Source organism: Hyla sarda, chromosome 1, assembly GCF_029499605.1.
Source record: "Hyla sarda isolate aHylSar1 chromosome 1, aHylSar1.hap1, whole genome shotgun sequence".
In the NCBI taxonomy this organism is placed as follows: domain Eukaryota; kingdom Metazoa; phylum Chordata; class Amphibia; order Anura; family Hylidae; genus Hyla; species Hyla sarda.
In genome coordinates, this window is record NC_079189.1 from 495,880,709 (window position 1) to 495,899,636 (window position 18,928).

Consider the following 18,928-nt stretch of genomic DNA (forward strand, 5'->3'; position numbering starts at 1 on the left):
CCAAATACAAACCATAGAACACCTGCTGCAGTGTGTGTAATACCCCACCAATACAATGTATTTGCCCTTTGACCTTCCTATAACAGTCGGGCACAGGTGGGTAACCTTTGTTCTTGAGGATGTACGCGTGCCTTCTGTTTGCAGTGGAAGCTTTAGGATCTAAGTCTGCTGTATATTCTTTGGTAGTTGCTGCTTTCGCCTTCTTTCGTTCTCCAAACCCATTATTAACCCATTTATATCATCTTTATAGGATCTAAGCGCAATTCTTTAACTCCCAGAATTACGTCATTGTCATGTCCTGGCTGTCTACGCGATGTGGACCTTGGAGAGCGAGGCATTAATGGCCTTTTTCGGAACTTTACCTTGGAGACTATAGTAGAACGCTACAGACAGGCGGCCCGAGCTGCCACTGCCATCATGTGTGACTTTTGTAAACCTCCAGTCCAAGAATCCACCAAAAGCTGCATGGACTGCAGTGCCAGCTTCTGCAATGAGTGCTATAAGATTAACCATCCCTGGGGAACCATCAAAGCCCAGCATGAATATGGAGCGCCTACAACAAACTTCAGACCTAAAGTAAGTCCTTCTCCCAGTTTCTATCCTTTCTTTCTACTACAGGGTACTTTCAGCTGTTGCTGTCCGGGCATCCTGGAAGTTGTAGTTTTGCAACAGCTGAAGGTAGCCTGGTTGGGAAACACTGCTCTACAAGATGAGCATTCATCTTTTGATGGGATTACATATAATGGAACCCTTCAACCCCATCCACTAGTTTCCCAACCAGTGTGCTTCCAGCTGTTGCAAAACTACAACTTCCAGCATGCCCGGACAGCCGTTGGCTGTCCGGGCATGCTGGGAGTTGTAGTTTTGCAACAGCTGGAGACACACTGTTTGGAAAACACTGGACTGGCCAGTATAAGCCATGGCTTATTTTTCCAGATTATTGGAAGTACTTTGTGGAGCTTGATGTAGTCAGGGATTGATCAGTCCTGTGAACCCATCTTTTTTTTATATTATTCTACTAATTAAGCTACGGAAAGGGGCAAACAATGTTCTTAACCCCTTAAGGACAATGGACGTACTCCTACGCCCCCGTTTCAGAGTCCTTAAGGACCGAGGACGTAGGAATACGTCCTGTCCTTTCCCGGCCCCCTGCTGCTAGCCGGAGGGGAGCCGGTGCCCGATGCCTGCTGAAATCGTTCAGCAGGCATCGCGGCATATCGCCCAGGGGGGTCATTATGCCCCCCCATGTCGGCGATGGCCGCAGATCGCTGGACAATTCAGTCCAGCGATCTGCGGCGATTCCGGGTCAATCGGGTCCCCGAACAGCCAGAGCCTGCAGGGGTGAGGTGGCACTGGTGCCACCTCACGATCGCCCTGATTCGTCGTCCGGATTACCGGCCGACCAATCAGGGCGCCTGCTGCGGGTGTCACTCCCGCACCCGCTCCGCCCCTCTTCCGGAGGGCGGGTGCGGGACGTGCACCCCGGGTGCTGGGGACCCCGATCCCCGGCGTTAATGTTGGGATCGGGGCCCCAGGAGCGACGACGACGGCGGCGGGACTGACCTGTGCGGCGATCAAGCAGCAGCAGGAGGTGAGTGACAGCCTCCTGCTGTTGCTTAGCAACAGCTCCCAGCATGCAAAAAGGGCATGCTGGGAGCTGTAGTTATGCAACAGGAGGAGGCAGACCACCACAACTCCCAGCATGCACTTATGGGCATGCTGGGACTTATGGTTTTGCAACAGCTGGAGGCACATTCTTTCTATGGAAAAGTGTACCTTCAGCTGTTGTGTAACTACAACTCCCAGCTTGCACAAACAGCTTAAGTGCATGCTGGGAGTTGTAGTTATGCAACCAGCAGATGCACCACTACAACTCCCAGCATGCCCGTTGGCTGTCGGTGACTGCTGAGAATTGTAGTTTTGCAACAGCTGAAGGCACACTGAGTTAAGTAGCAAACCAGTGTGTCTCCAGCTGTTGCAGAACTACAATCCCCAGCCAAAGTAGTATGCCTCCCGCTGTTGCATAACTACAACACCCAGCATGCCCTTCCGCTGTCCGTACATGCTGGGGGTTGTAGCTTTTGCAACAGCTGAAGGCACACTGGCTGCAAAACACTGAGTTTGTTGCCAAACTCGGTGTTTCACAACCTGTGTGTCTCCAGCTGTTGCAAAACTACAACTCCCAGCATGCACTGATAGACCGTACATGCTGGGAGTTGTAGTCTTGCAACAGCTGGATGTTCCCCCCCCCCAATGTGAATGTACAGGGTACATTCACATGGGCGGAGGATTACAGTAAGTATCCGGCTGCAAGTTTGAGCTGCAGCAAATTTTCTGCTGCAGCTCAAGCTGCCAGCGAGAAACTACTGTGAACCCCCGCCCGTGCGACTGTACCCTAAAAACACTACACTACACTACCACACAATAAAATAAAAAGTAAAAAACACTACATAGACACATACCCCTACACAGCCCCCCTCCCCAATAAAAATGAAAAACGTCTGGTACGCCACCGTTTCCAAAACAGAGCCTCCAGCTGTTGCAAAACCACAACTCCCAGCATGCACTTATAGACCCTACATGCTGGGAGTTGTAGTTTTGCAACAGCTGGATGTCCCGTCCCGTGTCCCCCCCCAATGTGAACGTACAGGGTACACTCACATGGGCGGAGGATTACAGTAAGTATCCGGCTGCAAGTTTGAGCTGAGGCAAATTTTCTGCCGCTGCTCAAACTGCCAGCGAGAAACTACTGTGAACCCCCCGCCCGTGCGACTGTACCCTAAAACACTACACTACACTAACACAAAATAAAATAAAAAGTAAAAAACACTACATATACACATACCCCTACACAGCCCCCCTCCCCAATAAAAATGAAAAACGTCTGGTACGCCACTGTTTCCAAAACGGAGCCTCCAGCTGTTGCAAAACAACTACTCCCAGTATTACCAGACAGCCACTGACTGTCCAGGCATGCTGGGACTTTTACAACAGCTGGAGGCACCCTATTTGGGAATCACTGGCGTAGAATACCCCTATGTCCACCCCTATGCAATCCCTAATTTAGGCCTCAAATGCGCATGGCGCTCTCACTTTGGAGCCCTGTCGTATTTCAAGGCAACAGTTTAGGGTCACATATGGGGTATCGCCGTACTCGGGAGAAATTGTCTTACAAATTATGGGGGGTATTTTCTGCTATTACCCTTTTTAAAAATCTAAAATTTTTGGGTTCACATTACCCCTTGTTACGTTCCCCGAGGGGGTCTAGTTTCCAAAATGGTATGCCATGTGTTTTGTTTTTTTTTGCTGTCCTGGCAACATAGGGGCTTCCTAAATGCGGCATGCCCCCAGAGCAAAATTTGCTTTCAAAAAGCCAAATGTGACTCCTTCTCTTCTGAGACCTGTAGTGCGCCAGCAGAGCACTTCTCACCCCCATATGGGGTGTTTTCTGAATTGGGAGAAATTGGGCTTCAAATTTTGGGGGGTATTTTCTGCTATTATCCTTTTTAAAAATGTAACATTTTTGGGAAACCAAGCATTTTAGGTAAAACATTTTTTTTTTTTTTGTACATATGCAAAAGTCGTGAATCACATGTGGGGTATTAAGGTTCACTTTACCCCTTGTTACGTTCCCTGAGGGGTCTAGTTTCCAAAATGGTATGCCATGTGGTTTTTTTTTTTGCTGTCCTGGCACCATAGGGGCTTCCTAAAGGTGACATGCCCCCCAAAAACAATTTGTCGCTCCTTCCCTTCTGAGCCCTCTACTGCGCCCGCTGAACAATTAACATAGACATATGAGGTATGTGCTTACTCGAGAGAAATTGGGTTTCAAATACAAGTAAAAATGTTCTCCTTTTTACCCCTTGCAAAAATTAAAAAATTGGGTCTACAAGAACATGCGAGTGTAAAAAATGAAGATTGTGAATTTTCTCCTTCACTTTTCTGCTATTCCTGTGAAACACCTAAAGGGTTAATACACTTATTGAATGTCATTTTGAATACTTTTGGGGGTGTAGTTTTTATAATGGGGTCTTTTATGGGGTATTTGTAATATGAAGACCCTTCAAATCCACTTCAAACCTGAACTGGTCCATGAAAAATAGCGAGTTTGAAAATTTTGTGAAAAATTTCCAAATTGCTGCTGAACTTTGAAGCCCTCTGGTGTCTTCCAAAAGTAAAAACTCATAAATTTTATGATGCAACCATAAAGTAGACATATTGTATATGTGAACCCAAAAATGTTTTATTTTGAATATCCATTTTCCTTACAAGCAGAGAGCTTCAAAGTTAGAAAAATGCTAAATTTTCATTTTTTTTCATCAAATTTTGGGATTTTTCACCAAGAAAGGATGCAAGTTACCATAAAATTTTACCACTAAGTTAAAGTAGAATATGTCACGAAAAAACAATCTCGGAATCAGAATGATAACTAAAAGCATTCCAAAGTTATTAATGTTTAAAGTGACAGTGGTCAGAATTGCAAAAAACGCTCTGGTCCTTAAAGGGGTAGTCCAGTGGTGAAAAACTTATCCCCTATCCTAAGGATAGGGGATAAGTTTGAGATCGCGGGGGGTCCGACCGCTGGGGCCCCCTGCGATCTCTCTGTACGGGGCCCCGGCTCTCCGCCGAGATAGCGGGTGTCGACCCCCGCACGAGGCGGCGGACGACACGCCCCCTCAATACATCTCTACGGCAGAGCCGGAGATTGCCGAAGGCAGCGCTTCGGCTCTGCCATAGAGTTGTATTGAGGGGGCGTGTCGGCCGCCGCCTCGTGTGGAGGTCGACACGCCCCCTTCCAGCGGGCTGTCGGGGCTCCGTACAGGAGATCGCAGGGGGCCCCAGCGGTCGGACCCCCCGCGATCTGCAACTTATCCCCTATCCTTATGATAGGGGATAAGTTGCTCACCACTGAATCACCGCTGGACTACTCCTTTAAGGTGTAAAATGGCCTGGTCCTTAAGGGGTTAAAGGGTACCTCTCATCAAAAAAAACTTTTGATATATTAGATTAAAGTATGCAGAATTACTTTCCAATAGCATTTTATTAAAAAATATGCTTTCTATTTAATTTTCCACTTTGAAAAAATGACCACTAGGGGTCTCCCTACCAGACTTTTTTTTTTTTTTTTTTTTTTTTTTATATAGATTTCAGACTCATGCTGGAGTCCTAAATCTCAGACTGCAGCCGGGACACAGACAAGCACAGCACTGCTCCCTGGCAGTGAGCAGTGGTGCGTTTGTCTGTGTTCCGGCTGCTGTCTGAGATTTAGGACTCCTGCATGAGTCTGAAATCTATATATAAAAAAAAAAAGACTGGTAGGGAGACCCCTAGTGGTCATTTTTTCAAAGTGGAAAATGAAATAGAAAGAAGCATATTTTTGATAACATGCTATTGGAAAGTTATTCTGCATACATTAATCTATAATATATAAAAAAAAAAATTTTGATGAAGGGTACCCTTTAAATGGCAACTCTCATTAAAACTCATTTTTGCTATTGCACTCCTTATGGTAAATAAAAAAAATCCTAATATACTTTGTTTGAAAAGGAGCTATGATTGGATGAGACTGGACACACCCCCCTCAGCACTCCAGGCTGCACTTCCTGTGTTTGGGCTTCAGTCCTGTGTATGAGATGGGGGGAAAATGTGTTCTTGAGCTTTTTTAAGCACAAATAAAACATAGAAAACTGAATTTTTTTTTAAACAAAGTACCGTATTTATCGGCGTATAACACGCACTTTTTAGGCTAAAATTTTTTGCCTAAAGTCTGTGTGCGTGTTATACGCCGATACACCCCCAGGAAAGGCAGGGGGAGAGAGGTCGTCGCTGCCCGCTTTTCTCCCCCTGCCTTTCCTGGGGTCTAGAGCGCTGCTGTCGGCCCTTTTCACCCCCTGGTTATCGGCGCCGCTGCCCGTTCTGTCCCCCTGACTATCGGTGCCGGCGCCGATAGCCAGGGAGAGAGAAGCGGCGCCGACAGCCAGGGGGAGAGAAGGGGCAGCGGCACCCATTGCCGGCGCCGCTGCCCCGTTGCCTCCCCCCATCCCCGGTGGCATAATTACCTGAGTCGGGTCCGCGCTGCTCCAGGCCTCCGTCGTGCGTCCCCGGCGTCATTGCTATGCGCTGAACGGCGCGGCGCATGACGTCAGAGCGCCGCGCCGTGCATAGCAACGACGCTGGGGACGCACGACGGAGGCCTGGAGCAGCGCGGACCCGACTCAGGTAATTATGCCACCGGGGATGGGGGGGGGGGGGGCAGCGGCGCCGGCAATGGGTGCCGCTGCCCCTTCTCTCCCCCTGGCTGTCGGCGCCGGCACCGATAGTCAGGGAGACAGAACGGGCAGCGGCGCCGATAACCAGGGGGTGAAAAGGGCCGACAGCAGCGCTCTAGACCCCAGGAAAGGCAGGGGGAGAGAAGCGGGCAGCGACTGCCTCTCTCCCCCTGCCTTTCCCTGGGGTATATCGGGGTATACACGCGCACACACGCACCCTCATTTAATCATGGATATTTGGGTAAAAAACTTTTTTTACCCAAATATCCTTGGTAAAATTAGGGTGCGTGTTATAGGCCGGTGCGTGGTATACTCCGATAAATACGGTATATTAGAAATCTCTTATTTATCATAAGGAGTGCAATAGCAAAAATTAGTTTTAATGAGTTAACCTTTAATTCTAGCAACTTTTTTATTACGTGTAAATCCTTGGCCAATTTTCTTGCCTTTTTTTAGACAACACCCGGACGTACATTTGTCCTGTGCGCGCTAAAGAACTTTTAAGCAAGCTCAGGAGCTGATTCATAGCTGGTGGGTTTGTAAATATGTTCTAAAGGCAGCTATCAAATTCTATTATAAACAACTCTGGTAAGATGGCTGTCTTACCGGAGTAGGTTGTTAATAGCATTTAATCGCCACAAGAGAAAAGAGCCGTCCCATTGACATGAATAGGAAAAGTTTGTGGGCATGCTCTGTAACCTTTTTAAAAAGATCATTCCACATGGAAGGGGAGGCCGAACTGTGAGCGTCATAAAATAATGACAGTCCTCGAGGCCCTAACCCACTGTGTCCTTTTTTAAAGGGGTACTCCGATAGCTAATACTAGGACGGATTGACCCCCAGTCTTAACCGAGCTCTCTTCATGGTGCTGGGAGGTCAGTGCCTCAGCCAGTAATTGGCTCAGTGACGCTGTGATGAAACGACCCCCATGTAATACTTGGGGTGCATAGGGTGGTATGTACATGTTTGTTTTTCTCCACAGCCTGGGTGTGTTTGTGCTAGTGGGGGGCATTACAGCCAGAGTACCCCTTTAGGGTAGGGACACACGTTAGACTGAAGTGAATCCAGCTGGAAAGGGGAAGTATAAGGCAATGTTCACGTGGCTGAATTCCACTGCCCATTGATTCCAATGGGATTCTGCAGTCCCATTCAGAAAGCGGAATTTCCGCAGCAGGCACTACTTTACGGAAATTCCGCATTCCGCAAAAATATAAGACCAGTCTATATATTTCAGAATTCTGCAGCGTAATCTCATGGAAGTCAGTGGGGCTTGAACTACTGGGAATTCTGTGTTCTGAGAACACGGAAATTATACCGGAATTCTGCCATGCCGTTCAGCATGCTCAACTGAATGGAACTTGTGCCAAGTTGCGGAATTGCAGAATCGTGCAATTTCTTTTTACATTTTCTCTTCTGGCTCATTTTCAGTATCAAACGGAGTAAGTTTATTAAACCTCAAACATAGAATGCACAGCACGTATACAATAAATGCATTGGAAATACAACAACGAATATAAGGGCCAAGGCCCAAGTAAGAGCAATAAAAAGGAAAAGCTCTAAGGGGAAAAGGGGAGGAAATATGGAGCGAAAGACAATGGTAAAATTCAGGAAGTATACGGAGCAGGTAATATATTCAGTAACAACCGTCCAGCATCAGAACATTGTACTAACAGCAATAAAATACAAAGCATGGGCAATGCATTACTAATGGAGGAAAAAAGCGCAGTGCAAATGGGTCAGGACAAACTAAACAGGCTTACAAAGAAAGATAGTAAGAGACATCTGGCTCATTTTCTGCTGCAGAAAATCTGCAGCATATTTATGTTCCTAGTCTTAGGTCCCTTTCACACTACCGGTATGCTCCGGCAAATTCGCCCATCAAACTCACTTTTTGTCGTTTTATTTTTCCCCCGCCTTTTCTCGATCCTAAAATAGCGGACTTCACACTGCCGGAGACAGCCAGCAGTGTGAACGTAGCCTTAATGGGTTAATATCTTGCTCAATCCTTTGTGGACACAGACGGACACAGATTTGCAGTGTAAATAAGACTACCACACTAACCAGACTCTTTCATTGTTTAGCAGACTACCTATTGTGTTTATGTATGGGTGAACTTTGAGCGCCATAATATTTATTATTTGATGCAATCATTAATTGAAGTTACGTGTGTGGAATAATTATATTTTTTGAAGAATTTGATGCTTTGTGACTTAGTCTTATTTTAATAAAAAATTTTTTACATTAAAGGGGTACTCCAATGGAAATAATTTTTATTTTTATTTTTTAAATCCACTGGTGCCAGAAAGTTACAGATTTGTAAACTACTTAATCCTTCCAGTACTTATTAGCTGCTGAATACTACAGAGGAATTTTTTTGGAACACTGCTCTCTGCTGACATCTCTGTCCATTTTAGGAACTGTCCAGAGCAGCATATGTTTTCTATGGGGATTTTCTCCTACTCTGGACAGGTCTTAAAATGGATAGAGATGTCAGCAGAGAGCACTGTGGTCATGATGTCAGCAGAGAGCTCTGTGTTCCAAAAAAAAAAAATTCCTCTGTAGTATTCAGCAGCTAATAAGTACTGGAAGGATTAAGATTTTTTTTAATAGAAGTGATTTACTAATCTGTTTAAAGGAGAACTCCAGAATATAAAAATTGTCCCCCATACTGCCAGCAGTAAAATAAATAAATAAATAAATAAATAAAATGAAGATGTACATACCTTCCTTCGCTCCTCCGGTAACCTTCTCTGGTCTCCGTCGCGATCCTCTTCCAGGTTGCCGGTGGTCGGATGAATCATACTGCGCTCAACCAATCACCGGCCGCAGTGAAGTCCCGACTAGGCTGGCAATAGGCTGAGCGGCAGTGTGAGAACGCTTCAGGACACACAATTCTTCACTACACTGGCACCTGCTGCCGGGGCCGAAAACGTCACACTGCCGCTCAGCCTATCACTGGCCGAGTCGGGACTTCACTGCGGCCGGTGATTGGTTGAGCGCAGTATGACTCACCAACCACCGGCAACCAGGAAGTGGATCGCAGCAGAGACCGGAGCGGGTTACCGGAGGCCCTGGGGGAGTGAAGGAAGGTATGTACATTTTTTATTTTTTTACTGCCGACAGTATGGGGGACTATTTTTATAGTCTGGAGTTCTCCTTTAACTTTCTAGCACCAGTTGATTAAAAAAAAAATGTTTTCCGCTGGAGTACCCCTTTAAATTTTGACATGAAGGGGCCATGTGGGGCGTTTATAATGTAATACTTTAATCTGTGTGACATGAATGGCTCTGGGCTCTATTTGTGTCCGGCCCGGAGTCCCAGTGAGGGGAAGAGGAGCACAATGCACTGACGGCACACATTCTGAGACGACTACGGTATTTGTCATATCTCTGCTGGCTGTTACTTGGCAACATAACATAATAAGGCTGTATTGAATATGAGAAGGCTCGGCTACAAGTGTCTGCCTCCCGTTCAGCAGGACATTGATAGGGGCATGCTGTATACTAGAAAACCCCTGCCAGGAGTGCATTTATTTTAGGGTGCTCTCACACCTGCTGTCTTGATGCAGTGTTTGAAGCTAAATCTAGGATAAAAAGAGAAGTAGGATCTTTCTGTCCCTACAATCCTCTCTGACATTAACCTCAACGATTGTATCCGAGCCTGTCTGTATACACTCTGCTGGAGTCCATGGGGAAATCTCTTAATATTGGCGTGGCTGAACCTTTTAATCTTTGGTTGTCTGATGTACTTGCACCTTATTTCTTATATGGTCGCACTGTTTCGTTGACCATTTAAAGGGGTACTCCTGTTGAAAACTTTTTTTTTTTTTTTTTTTTTTTTTTTTTTTATCATCAACTGGTGCAAGAAAGTTAAACAGATTTGTAAATCACTTCTATTAAAAAATCTTAATCTTTCCAGTACTTATTAAGGGCTGTATATTAAAGAGAAATCCAAAAAAGAAATGCATTTTCTGTGATGTCCTGACCACAGTGCTCTCTGCTGTCCATTTTAGGAACTGTCCAGAGCAGCATATGTTTTCTATGGGGATTTTTTTCCTGTTCTGGACAGCAGAGAGCACTGTGGTCAGGACATCACAGGAAAGGCATTTCTTTTTTTGGATTTCTCTTTAGTATACAGCCCCTAAAAAGTACTGGAAGGATTAAGATTTTTTAATAGAAGTGATGTACAAATCTGTTTAACTTTCTGACACCAGTTACAAGTCTATGCATTGAAGGGAGCGAGGCGTGATGTCATGAGGGGGCAGGGCTATGACGTCACGAGCTCCCAGCTCCAGCGTTCGGAACAGTTTGTTCCAAACGCTGAGCAGCGGAGTACTCCTTTTTAAAGGGTACCTCTCATCAAATAAACTTTTGATATATTTTAGATTAATGAATGTTGAATAACTTTCCAATAGCATGTTAATGAAAAATATGCTTCTTTCTATTGTATTTTTCCCGATCAGTCCTGTCAGCAAGCATTTCTGACTCATGCTGGAGTCCTAAACACTCAGAGCTGCCAGCCTGCTTTGTTCACAGCCAAACAGGCTGTGAACAAAGCAGGCTGGCAGCTCTGAGTGTTCTCCTTTGTGAAGAAAGCAGACTGGCAGCTCGTAGTGTTTAGGACTCCAGCATGAGTCTGAAATGCTTGCTGCCAGGACTGGTAGGGAGACCCCTAGTGGTCATTCCTTCAAAGTGGAAAATTAAATAGAAAGAAGCATATTTTTTAATAACATGCAATTGTAAAGTTATTCTGCATACATTAATCTATAATATATCAAAAGTTTTTTTGATGAGAGGTACCTTTTAAGGACCGACCCAATTTATTACATTTTTATTTTATTTTTTCCCTCGCCTTCTAAGAGCCATAACTAAATAATTTTTCCATCTACAGACCCATGAGAGGGCTTTCTTATCTTTTTTCATTTTTATCCTAAAAATTTATGGTGCAACTAAAAAAGATATTATTAATGTTTGGTTAAATTAAAAATAAACCCTGCAAGTATACAACTTTTGGGGGATTTAGTTTTTACACAGTACACTTTACAGTAAACTGACATGTTATATCTCTATTCTCTGGGTCCATATCATTAAAATGAAACCCATGTTTACGTGCTTTACGGTTATTCTACTACTGTAAAAAATAAAAATAAAACTCATACTTTTGGAACTGTATGTTTTGAATCACTCTAATCTGACTCCCTATAACTTTCTCATTTTTCCGTATACGGGGCTGTATGAGGGGTCCTTTTTTGCCCGTGATCTGTAGTTTTGATTGGTTCCACTTTTGCATGTAAATGACTTTTTGATCTCTAATTTTTCTGGGATATAATGTGACCAAAAAGCATCAGTTTTGGATTTATTTTTTTTTACGGGATCGTTACCACAATATTTTAATAGTGAATATTGTTTTTCTTTTTTTTTTTTTATAATAGCACTCCTTTTTTTTGGAAATGAGAAAAGGGATTTACATTTTTGTTGAGTGAGGGGCTTTTTCACATTTAAGAGTACCTGTCACCAAATCCAAAACTTTTAATATAGTGTTCCTTGTGTAATTAGCAGACACTTTCCCATTCACTTGCTTTTAAAATTATCAACATTAAATATGTTTGAAATGAAATAGAAAAAACAGCCACTAGGTGGCTCTGTTCTGTTCCCTGCCACAATTAATACAGTGAGTTCGGTCTCTTTCCGGCCTGGCTGGAGTCCGAACTCAGGAAGTGTTTCTCTGCACCAAGCTTGATTGACAGCTGCACGGAGCCTCACTGAAAGCTGCACAGAGCCTGAGTCTGTGTGTTAAAAGGCAGGCTAGAGGAGAAGATTGTCAGAGCCGTCAGGAGGGGACCTCCGGATAATTACACCGCGGGTGGGCCGATTAGTTGCCCTGATAATGCGGCAGATGCCATGATCAGTATTGATCACGGTATCTAAAGATTTAATGATCGCAGCCTGGAGCCGCCATACATGAAGCCAGTGCCGCTCCTGTGCTCACTTCATGTACAGGATGTGAATGTACGTCCTGGTGCGTTCCGTATGTCCATTGTCCTTAAGAGGTTAATGACCACTGATGCCTATTTTTTACTGCGGTCATTAAGGGACATGAGCAGCTCGGGCTTCAGTATGATAGCCAGGCTCCCGCTGTAACTACCAGGAGTGGATTAACCCTTCACAGGCCATGGTCAAATCGGCCTATTTCTATAGCAGCTGGGGGTCTTGTCATAGTTGTCAGTGTTTCTGGTTGTGCTGTGCAGCACTGCTGGATAGATTGCCTGTCAGCGTTATGCTGACAGGCTGAATACACTGCACAAAATAAATAATAAATCCCTTTCAAATCCCTTTTTATACGTGGAACATTAAAAAAGGCAATAAAAATACACAGTTGATATTAAAGGGGTTACCTAGGAGTAGAAAAAAATAGCTAATTTCTTTCAAAAACAGCTCCACGCCTGTCCCCGGGTTGTGTGTGTTTATTGCAACTTGGCTCTGTTCACTTCAATGGTACTGAGCTGCAGAACCACACCCAACCTGGAGACAGACAGACGGAGCGTTTTTTTGGAAGAAATTGCTTGTTTTTCTTTTCCTGGATCACCCCTTTAACTATTTTTATCTTTTACTTTTTTTCCTACAGAGCCATGTGAGGGCTCAGGCTTTAGCCCCTTTTATAGTTTTTCTCAGTAGCATAGTTTTGTATAGATTTGACTTTTTGATTACCTTTTTTTTGTTTTCTGATGTGACCAAAAATATTTTTTTCTTATAAGATACAGTAAGCAAGAAGATCTCAATATGGCAGGCACACAGGCCTTCAGGAGGCTTCCGGCTGCCATAGCAACCAATTGGAGACCTCACAGATGCGGCTTCTAGAGCAGTTTTTTCCAAACGGTGTTACTTCTGCTGTTGCCAAAGGCTGTCCGGGCATGCTGGGAGTTGTAGTTTTGCAACAGCTGGGGACACGCTGTTTGGAAAACACAGATTTTAGAGGGTTAAACTGCTGAATTTGGGAGTAAGTCTGGTGGCCACTAAGGGGTTAGGGAAAGGCGTATCCAATGGGGGGGGGGGAATTGAGCATTTCTAGTCTACTCTTTATGTGCAGGTTTAGAACAAAGATGTTGTAATGATTTTTTGGCATGCTTGGGACAGATTCATCAAATGTCACATGACCACATCGCTTCAGCATAGTACCAGTTTAGATGCTTTTCTAGGGTTGGTGGGATTTGGTCTGTTGGGCTATGTTCACACTGTGGCATTGGATGTTATGCAGAATTCCTTGTGCCCAACGTACAGATTCTGGACTTTAATGGACTCTACTGAAGAATTCTGCAAAAACCATAGCCAGTTTCAATCAGGGGTGTAGAGATTAAACAAAAAAAAAATCTACTTGTCCAAGGGACTGAAACGGAGCATAATCTACTTGTCCCCCATGATTATCCACTTGTCCTGGTACATAAAATAATTTCAGCCAAAATAGTCTGTAAATAAGGTCCTAATTAATAGACTTAATAGCCAGACCAGTATGTCACCCCATTAGGTGGATAGGGCCCCTGATAAGCAAGTCCTCCCCAATAAATAGGTAATCCCCCCCCCCCCCCCGCCCCCTTTCAGGTAGGTATGTCCCCTCATCAGGTAGGTAGGCAGGCATGTAGGGCTCCACTAGTATGTAAATAGGGCCCCAGATATATATGTCCCCCCAGCTGGTAAAAAGGTAGGGCTCCCAGATAGAAATGACCCCCAGTTGGTAGACAGGCCCCCAGATAGATATCACCCCCATCAGGTAGGGCTCCCATTTAAACAATTCTACTCCCTAAGTCAGAGCTTTCCAAACTTTTCATGGTGACGCCCTTACATAGTTTGGTGACGCACTCCTTGCTATACTGGAAATTGCACGCATTGCGCTGCACGTTGAGAATGCACAATGTAGTACCAGTATCGGCATTAGAAATGTGGCTGCTACCATCCTGTGCCAGTCTATTCCCAACCCCCCCCCCCCTCCCTTTATCACACCCAGTGCCATATCTTTCTCCCCCCTTGATCCTCTCCTGTGCCATATTATTCCCTGGTGACATATTTCCCCACAACCACCCCTCCCCCCTGAGACTGCAGTCTATAGGATTTTAGTGACTGGGCAAGAATGATTGCCCCCTTATATGTGAATTCCTCAGGCATTTAGCCCTGCCTGAAGAATTTACTTTCCCGGTGCCTGGAACTGCATGTCCTGGTCGTCGGGCGATACAATTTCCACATCACTGTCAATGGTTTTTGCAGAACCTGGAATGCAGAATTTCCGCAGCGAAATCTACAGCAGAAATTCTGCAGTGTGAATGGGGCAGTGGAAATTCCATTCACCACAATGTTACCTTCATGTAGCAGAATTTTTAAATACATTTTTCCTCTGGATTCTGCATGGAAATCCTGCTGTGTAAACATAGCCTTAGGGGTCCATTCACACGAGCTGATCCCCCAGCGTATTTTACGCTGTGGATCTGTTGCTGAAGGACCGCAGTATGGTGCCTTTACATTTGCCTGCTCGGAGCTACAATACGCCACTATGAGCAGACACACTGAAGTGATATGCGAGTCGCCGTGCGGTATGTTCACATCTCGGCAGCTCTTGGCCTAGCTCATAGAGCAGGAGGAGAGGCCGCGATGTGTGCGCGTACACCTCGCATGCACGGCGACTCACATATTGCTTCAGTGTGTCTGCTCGTTGTGGCGTATTGCCGCTCCTAGCAGGCACATGTAAAGTCAGCAAGGTCCTTCGGCGGTTGATCCGCAGTGTAAAATACGGTGGGGATCCGCTCGTGTGAATGGACCCTAAGACTATGTTCATATGGTGAAATTTCAGAGTGGAATTTTACGAAAAAATATTCTGCTTGGAAACTCCGCTGTAGCAGGGTCCCATTGATTTCAATGGAATGCTGCTGCACCATGCACACGGCAGAGTTTCTATCGCGGGAATCCTGATAGTCACGTGTGACAAATTTACAACGTGCACTTGATAAATCACCAACCACTGCAAAAACTGTTCACAGCTGCCCAGAACGTGGTTACAGTTCTAAAATGCTCTAAATGAAAAGTCGCAGAAAAGTCACACGGATACATTGAAACGCGAATTTATATTTATGCAACAAATTTAGACAAAAAAAAAGGTGTAAACAGTTTGATGATCCCCCTTCCCATTTACTTAGGATACAAACAGTCGAAATATCAATCTGGTTTATGGCGCACATTGGTCCATCCATGCCAAGGGCCTATCCTGCAAAGTTGATGCTCGGTGTTATGTTCACACGTCAGAATTTCTGCATGAAAATTTCTGCTGCAGGAATTCCATTGAAGTAAATTGGCTATACATTTCTGTGGAATTTACTGCAGAATCTTTGCCATGAGAACATAACCTTAGGCCACATACACAGGGCAGACAATCTGTGCGGAATTCCACTGCTGCATTCTGCATTCCGCGCTCTGGAAAAATAGAATTCCTGTCTTATATTTTTCCGGACTTTGGCTGCCGAATCGCATTGAAGTCAATGGGGCTTGATTCCTGCAGAATTCGTGCAAAATTTGCGCAGAATGCAGGCAGATTCCGTGCGGATTCTACACAAACTATCACTGTTCAATTGAATAAAATCTATCTTTTTGCTGAGGATTGTGCACCGATTCCGTATGTGTTTAAAAACTGCAGAATTCTGAACTGGGGGGTGGGGGTGTGCCCTAGTGGGTGTGCCCCCAGCAATCCGATACTTATTCTCTATTATTTGGGTAGGGAATAAATTGTCCTGCATTGGGGTACTCCTTCAATGATAGCAGAAGGATCAGCAATTAAACACTGTTCTATATCCTATCTAGATTGACCACAAACCTTTATTTATATATATATTTTTTATATTCTTCCTACATAGCTGAGTTATTCCATAATTTTTCCGGGGGATGTGTTCCCCCATTAGCATATGGTACATTATATTCGGATTGGTTTGGATGTGATCAGGTTCCTTGGTGAAGTCATTGCCAGTTGTTGGGATATTAGGTTTCTATGTGGCTGAAGCACCATCTGCCTGCTGAGCTTTTCCATTACAGTGGGATTAAGATGTATATGTTTTCAGTGCAACAAGCTTAATAAAATCGGATGATCTAAAGAGGGAAAGTAAAGATTCAGTTCCTTGGGGGTTTCCTAGAATACTCTGCCCCTTTTAAACACTATGGGGAGGGTCAGCTGAGTAAATCATCTGAACACTGTCAGTGACCCATCTGCAGCACTTGTGGCTATTACTGATGTATACAAGGTGTTTTCTTGTGTATCTAATATAAAGATTTCTGTATATAAACCTAGATCAGAGGTAGTGATGGTGTAGACCTCTCCAGAGTAATGGGACGGTGTTGGCCATGTGCTCTGCAGACGGCTACCTACATTATGGCTAATTTTAGAAGGTTTCCATCAGGGCTTCAGCCATGAATGAGGAGGAGTATAGAACTACTTGGCCATATATGGGATTTATAGTCTCCACAAGACCCTCTGGTGTCTTATATCTTGTCAATTACTATCGCTGTTAAAGGGGGGGAGATTTAGGTATTATTTTCTCTTCATGCTCTGTAACTGCATTAGACTACAAACTAAAATGCACAGCCACGTGTGTATATATGTACCTGTGTTTATGTACACGTGTGTGTGTGTGTGTGTGTGTGTGTGTGTGTGTGTGTGTGTGTATATATGTACGTGTGTGTGTGTGTGTATATATATACGTGTGTGTATATACGTGTGTGTGTATGTACGTACATGTGTGTGTGTGTGTGTGTGTGTGTGTGTGTGTGTGTATATATACGTGTGTGTATATACGTGTGTGTGTATGTACGTACATGTGTGTGTGTGTGTGTGTGTGTATATATACGTGTGTGTGTATGTACGTACACGTGTGTGTGTGTGTGTGTATGTACGTACACGTGTGTTTATATATATATATATATATATATATATATATATATATATATATATATGTATGTGTGTACGTACACGTGTGTGTGTGTGTGTATATATATATGTGTGTGTGTGTGTGTGTCTGAACTGAAAGCTGCACACTACTTTAATAGCAGCATATACAGTGTATATTCTACAGCAATAATGGTATGCTTATATTCTAAATTTCCCTTACGTTGGTGATGGTGATACATTCCCTTTACTATATTACATATTACCAAATAAAAAAATAGTTTGTGTGTGTTTGTTTTTTTCTAGTTAGAGCCAGAGACTGAAACAATTTAATTTTTTTCCCTAATCTGTTTCTCATTTTGTACATTATGGGGCAGCTATCTTCCTTGGGTTTTAATAGCCCTTGGCTATCTGGGTGCACTCTGGGAGTTGTAGTTTTGCAGCAGCTGAAGATCCACAATTTAGAGACCATTGTCCTATAATGGTGGATGGACACCTGCACAGGGGGTGATTGTCAACTACTTTTACATACGGTAATAATTGTCAACTACTTTTACATAACACTACAGATAAGTTACCCCAATGCTTTGCATCTTTATCTTTATAACAGCCTGTTGTCATGTTTATTGATACTGCAGCTATACAGAGCACATTGTCCTAGATGGCTCTAAAACCTTATAAAGGAGCTTAGTGTTTATGTTTCTAGATAAGACCTAAAAAAAACAGCCAACCAAACAGAATTAGATGCCAAGTAGATTTCTCCCAAAGCTGGTGCATTTGTATAGGGCAGTGGTCTTCAACCTGCGGACCTCCAGATGTTGCAAAACTACAATTCCCAGCATGCCCGGACAGCCGTTGGCTGTCCGGGCATGCTGGGAGTTGTAGTTTTGCACCATCTGGAGGTCCGCAGGTTGAAGACCACTGGTATAGGGGGAGCACTGTAAATCCTAATGCTATATACTGTATTTCCAGGTGCTCATGTGTCCTGAACACGAGGCTGAGAAGGTGAATATGTATTGTGAGATCTGCAAGAGGCCGGTTTGTCATTTGTGTAAACTCGCCGGAGCACATGCCAACCACAGAGTGACCACAATGAGCAACGCCTACAAAACTCTGAAGGTAAGCCTGGCAACTTGGTGGCGGTGAACCGCGCACAATGTGACACAACACAAAAGAGTAATCCGTGAACAAAGATGCAGTGTTCACAGTACTTTAGCATTGGGACTTGTGGTGGCCTTTTCTGTATGAAAATAAAAAATATTTTTTCTAAATGGGTGTAGACCTGTTTACCACTAGCCTACCTTATGTGCGCATGAAGAGAAGAATTATTTATAGCTTGCATAGTTGCGTTACACAGTAAGACCAGTTAGACGCCCAATACTCAACATAGCAGTTTAAAGGAGATATCCAGTGGTAAACAACTTATCCCCTATCCTAAGGATAGGGGATGAGTTGCAGATCGCGGGGGGGTCCGACCGCTGGGGCCCCCACGAACTCTTGTACGGGGCCCCCGCGGGAAGGGGGCGTGTCGACCACCGCACGAAGCGGCGGCCGACATGCCCCCTCAATACAACTCTATGGCAGAGCCGGAGCACTGCCTTCGGCAATCTCCGACTCTGCCATAGAGATGTATTGAGGGGGCGTGTCGGCCGCCGCTTCGTGCGGAGGTCGACACCCGCTATCTGGCCGGAGAGCCTGGCCCTGTACAGAGAGATCGCAGGGGGCCCCAGCGGTCGGACCCCCCACGA

The 18,928-nt window shown here is 44.6% G+C and overlaps 1 protein-coding gene across 2 annotated transcripts in view; it reads left to right on the forward strand.

The window, feature by feature from the left end:
- The window catches only part of TRIM36 (tripartite motif containing 36), a 56,888-nt gene that overhangs the window by 20,094 nt on the left and 17,866 nt on the right, over positions 1 to 18,928 (forward strand). For both annotated transcript variants that reach the window (XM_056537443.1, XM_056537444.1), the window contains 2 exons: positions 251 to 576; positions 18,153 to 18,299. In XM_056537443.1, the coding sequence (XP_056393418.1) occupies positions 251 to 576; positions 18,153 to 18,299 (473 nt within the window). The remainder of the gene's footprint in view (positions 1 to 250; positions 577 to 18,152; positions 18,300 to 18,928) is intronic.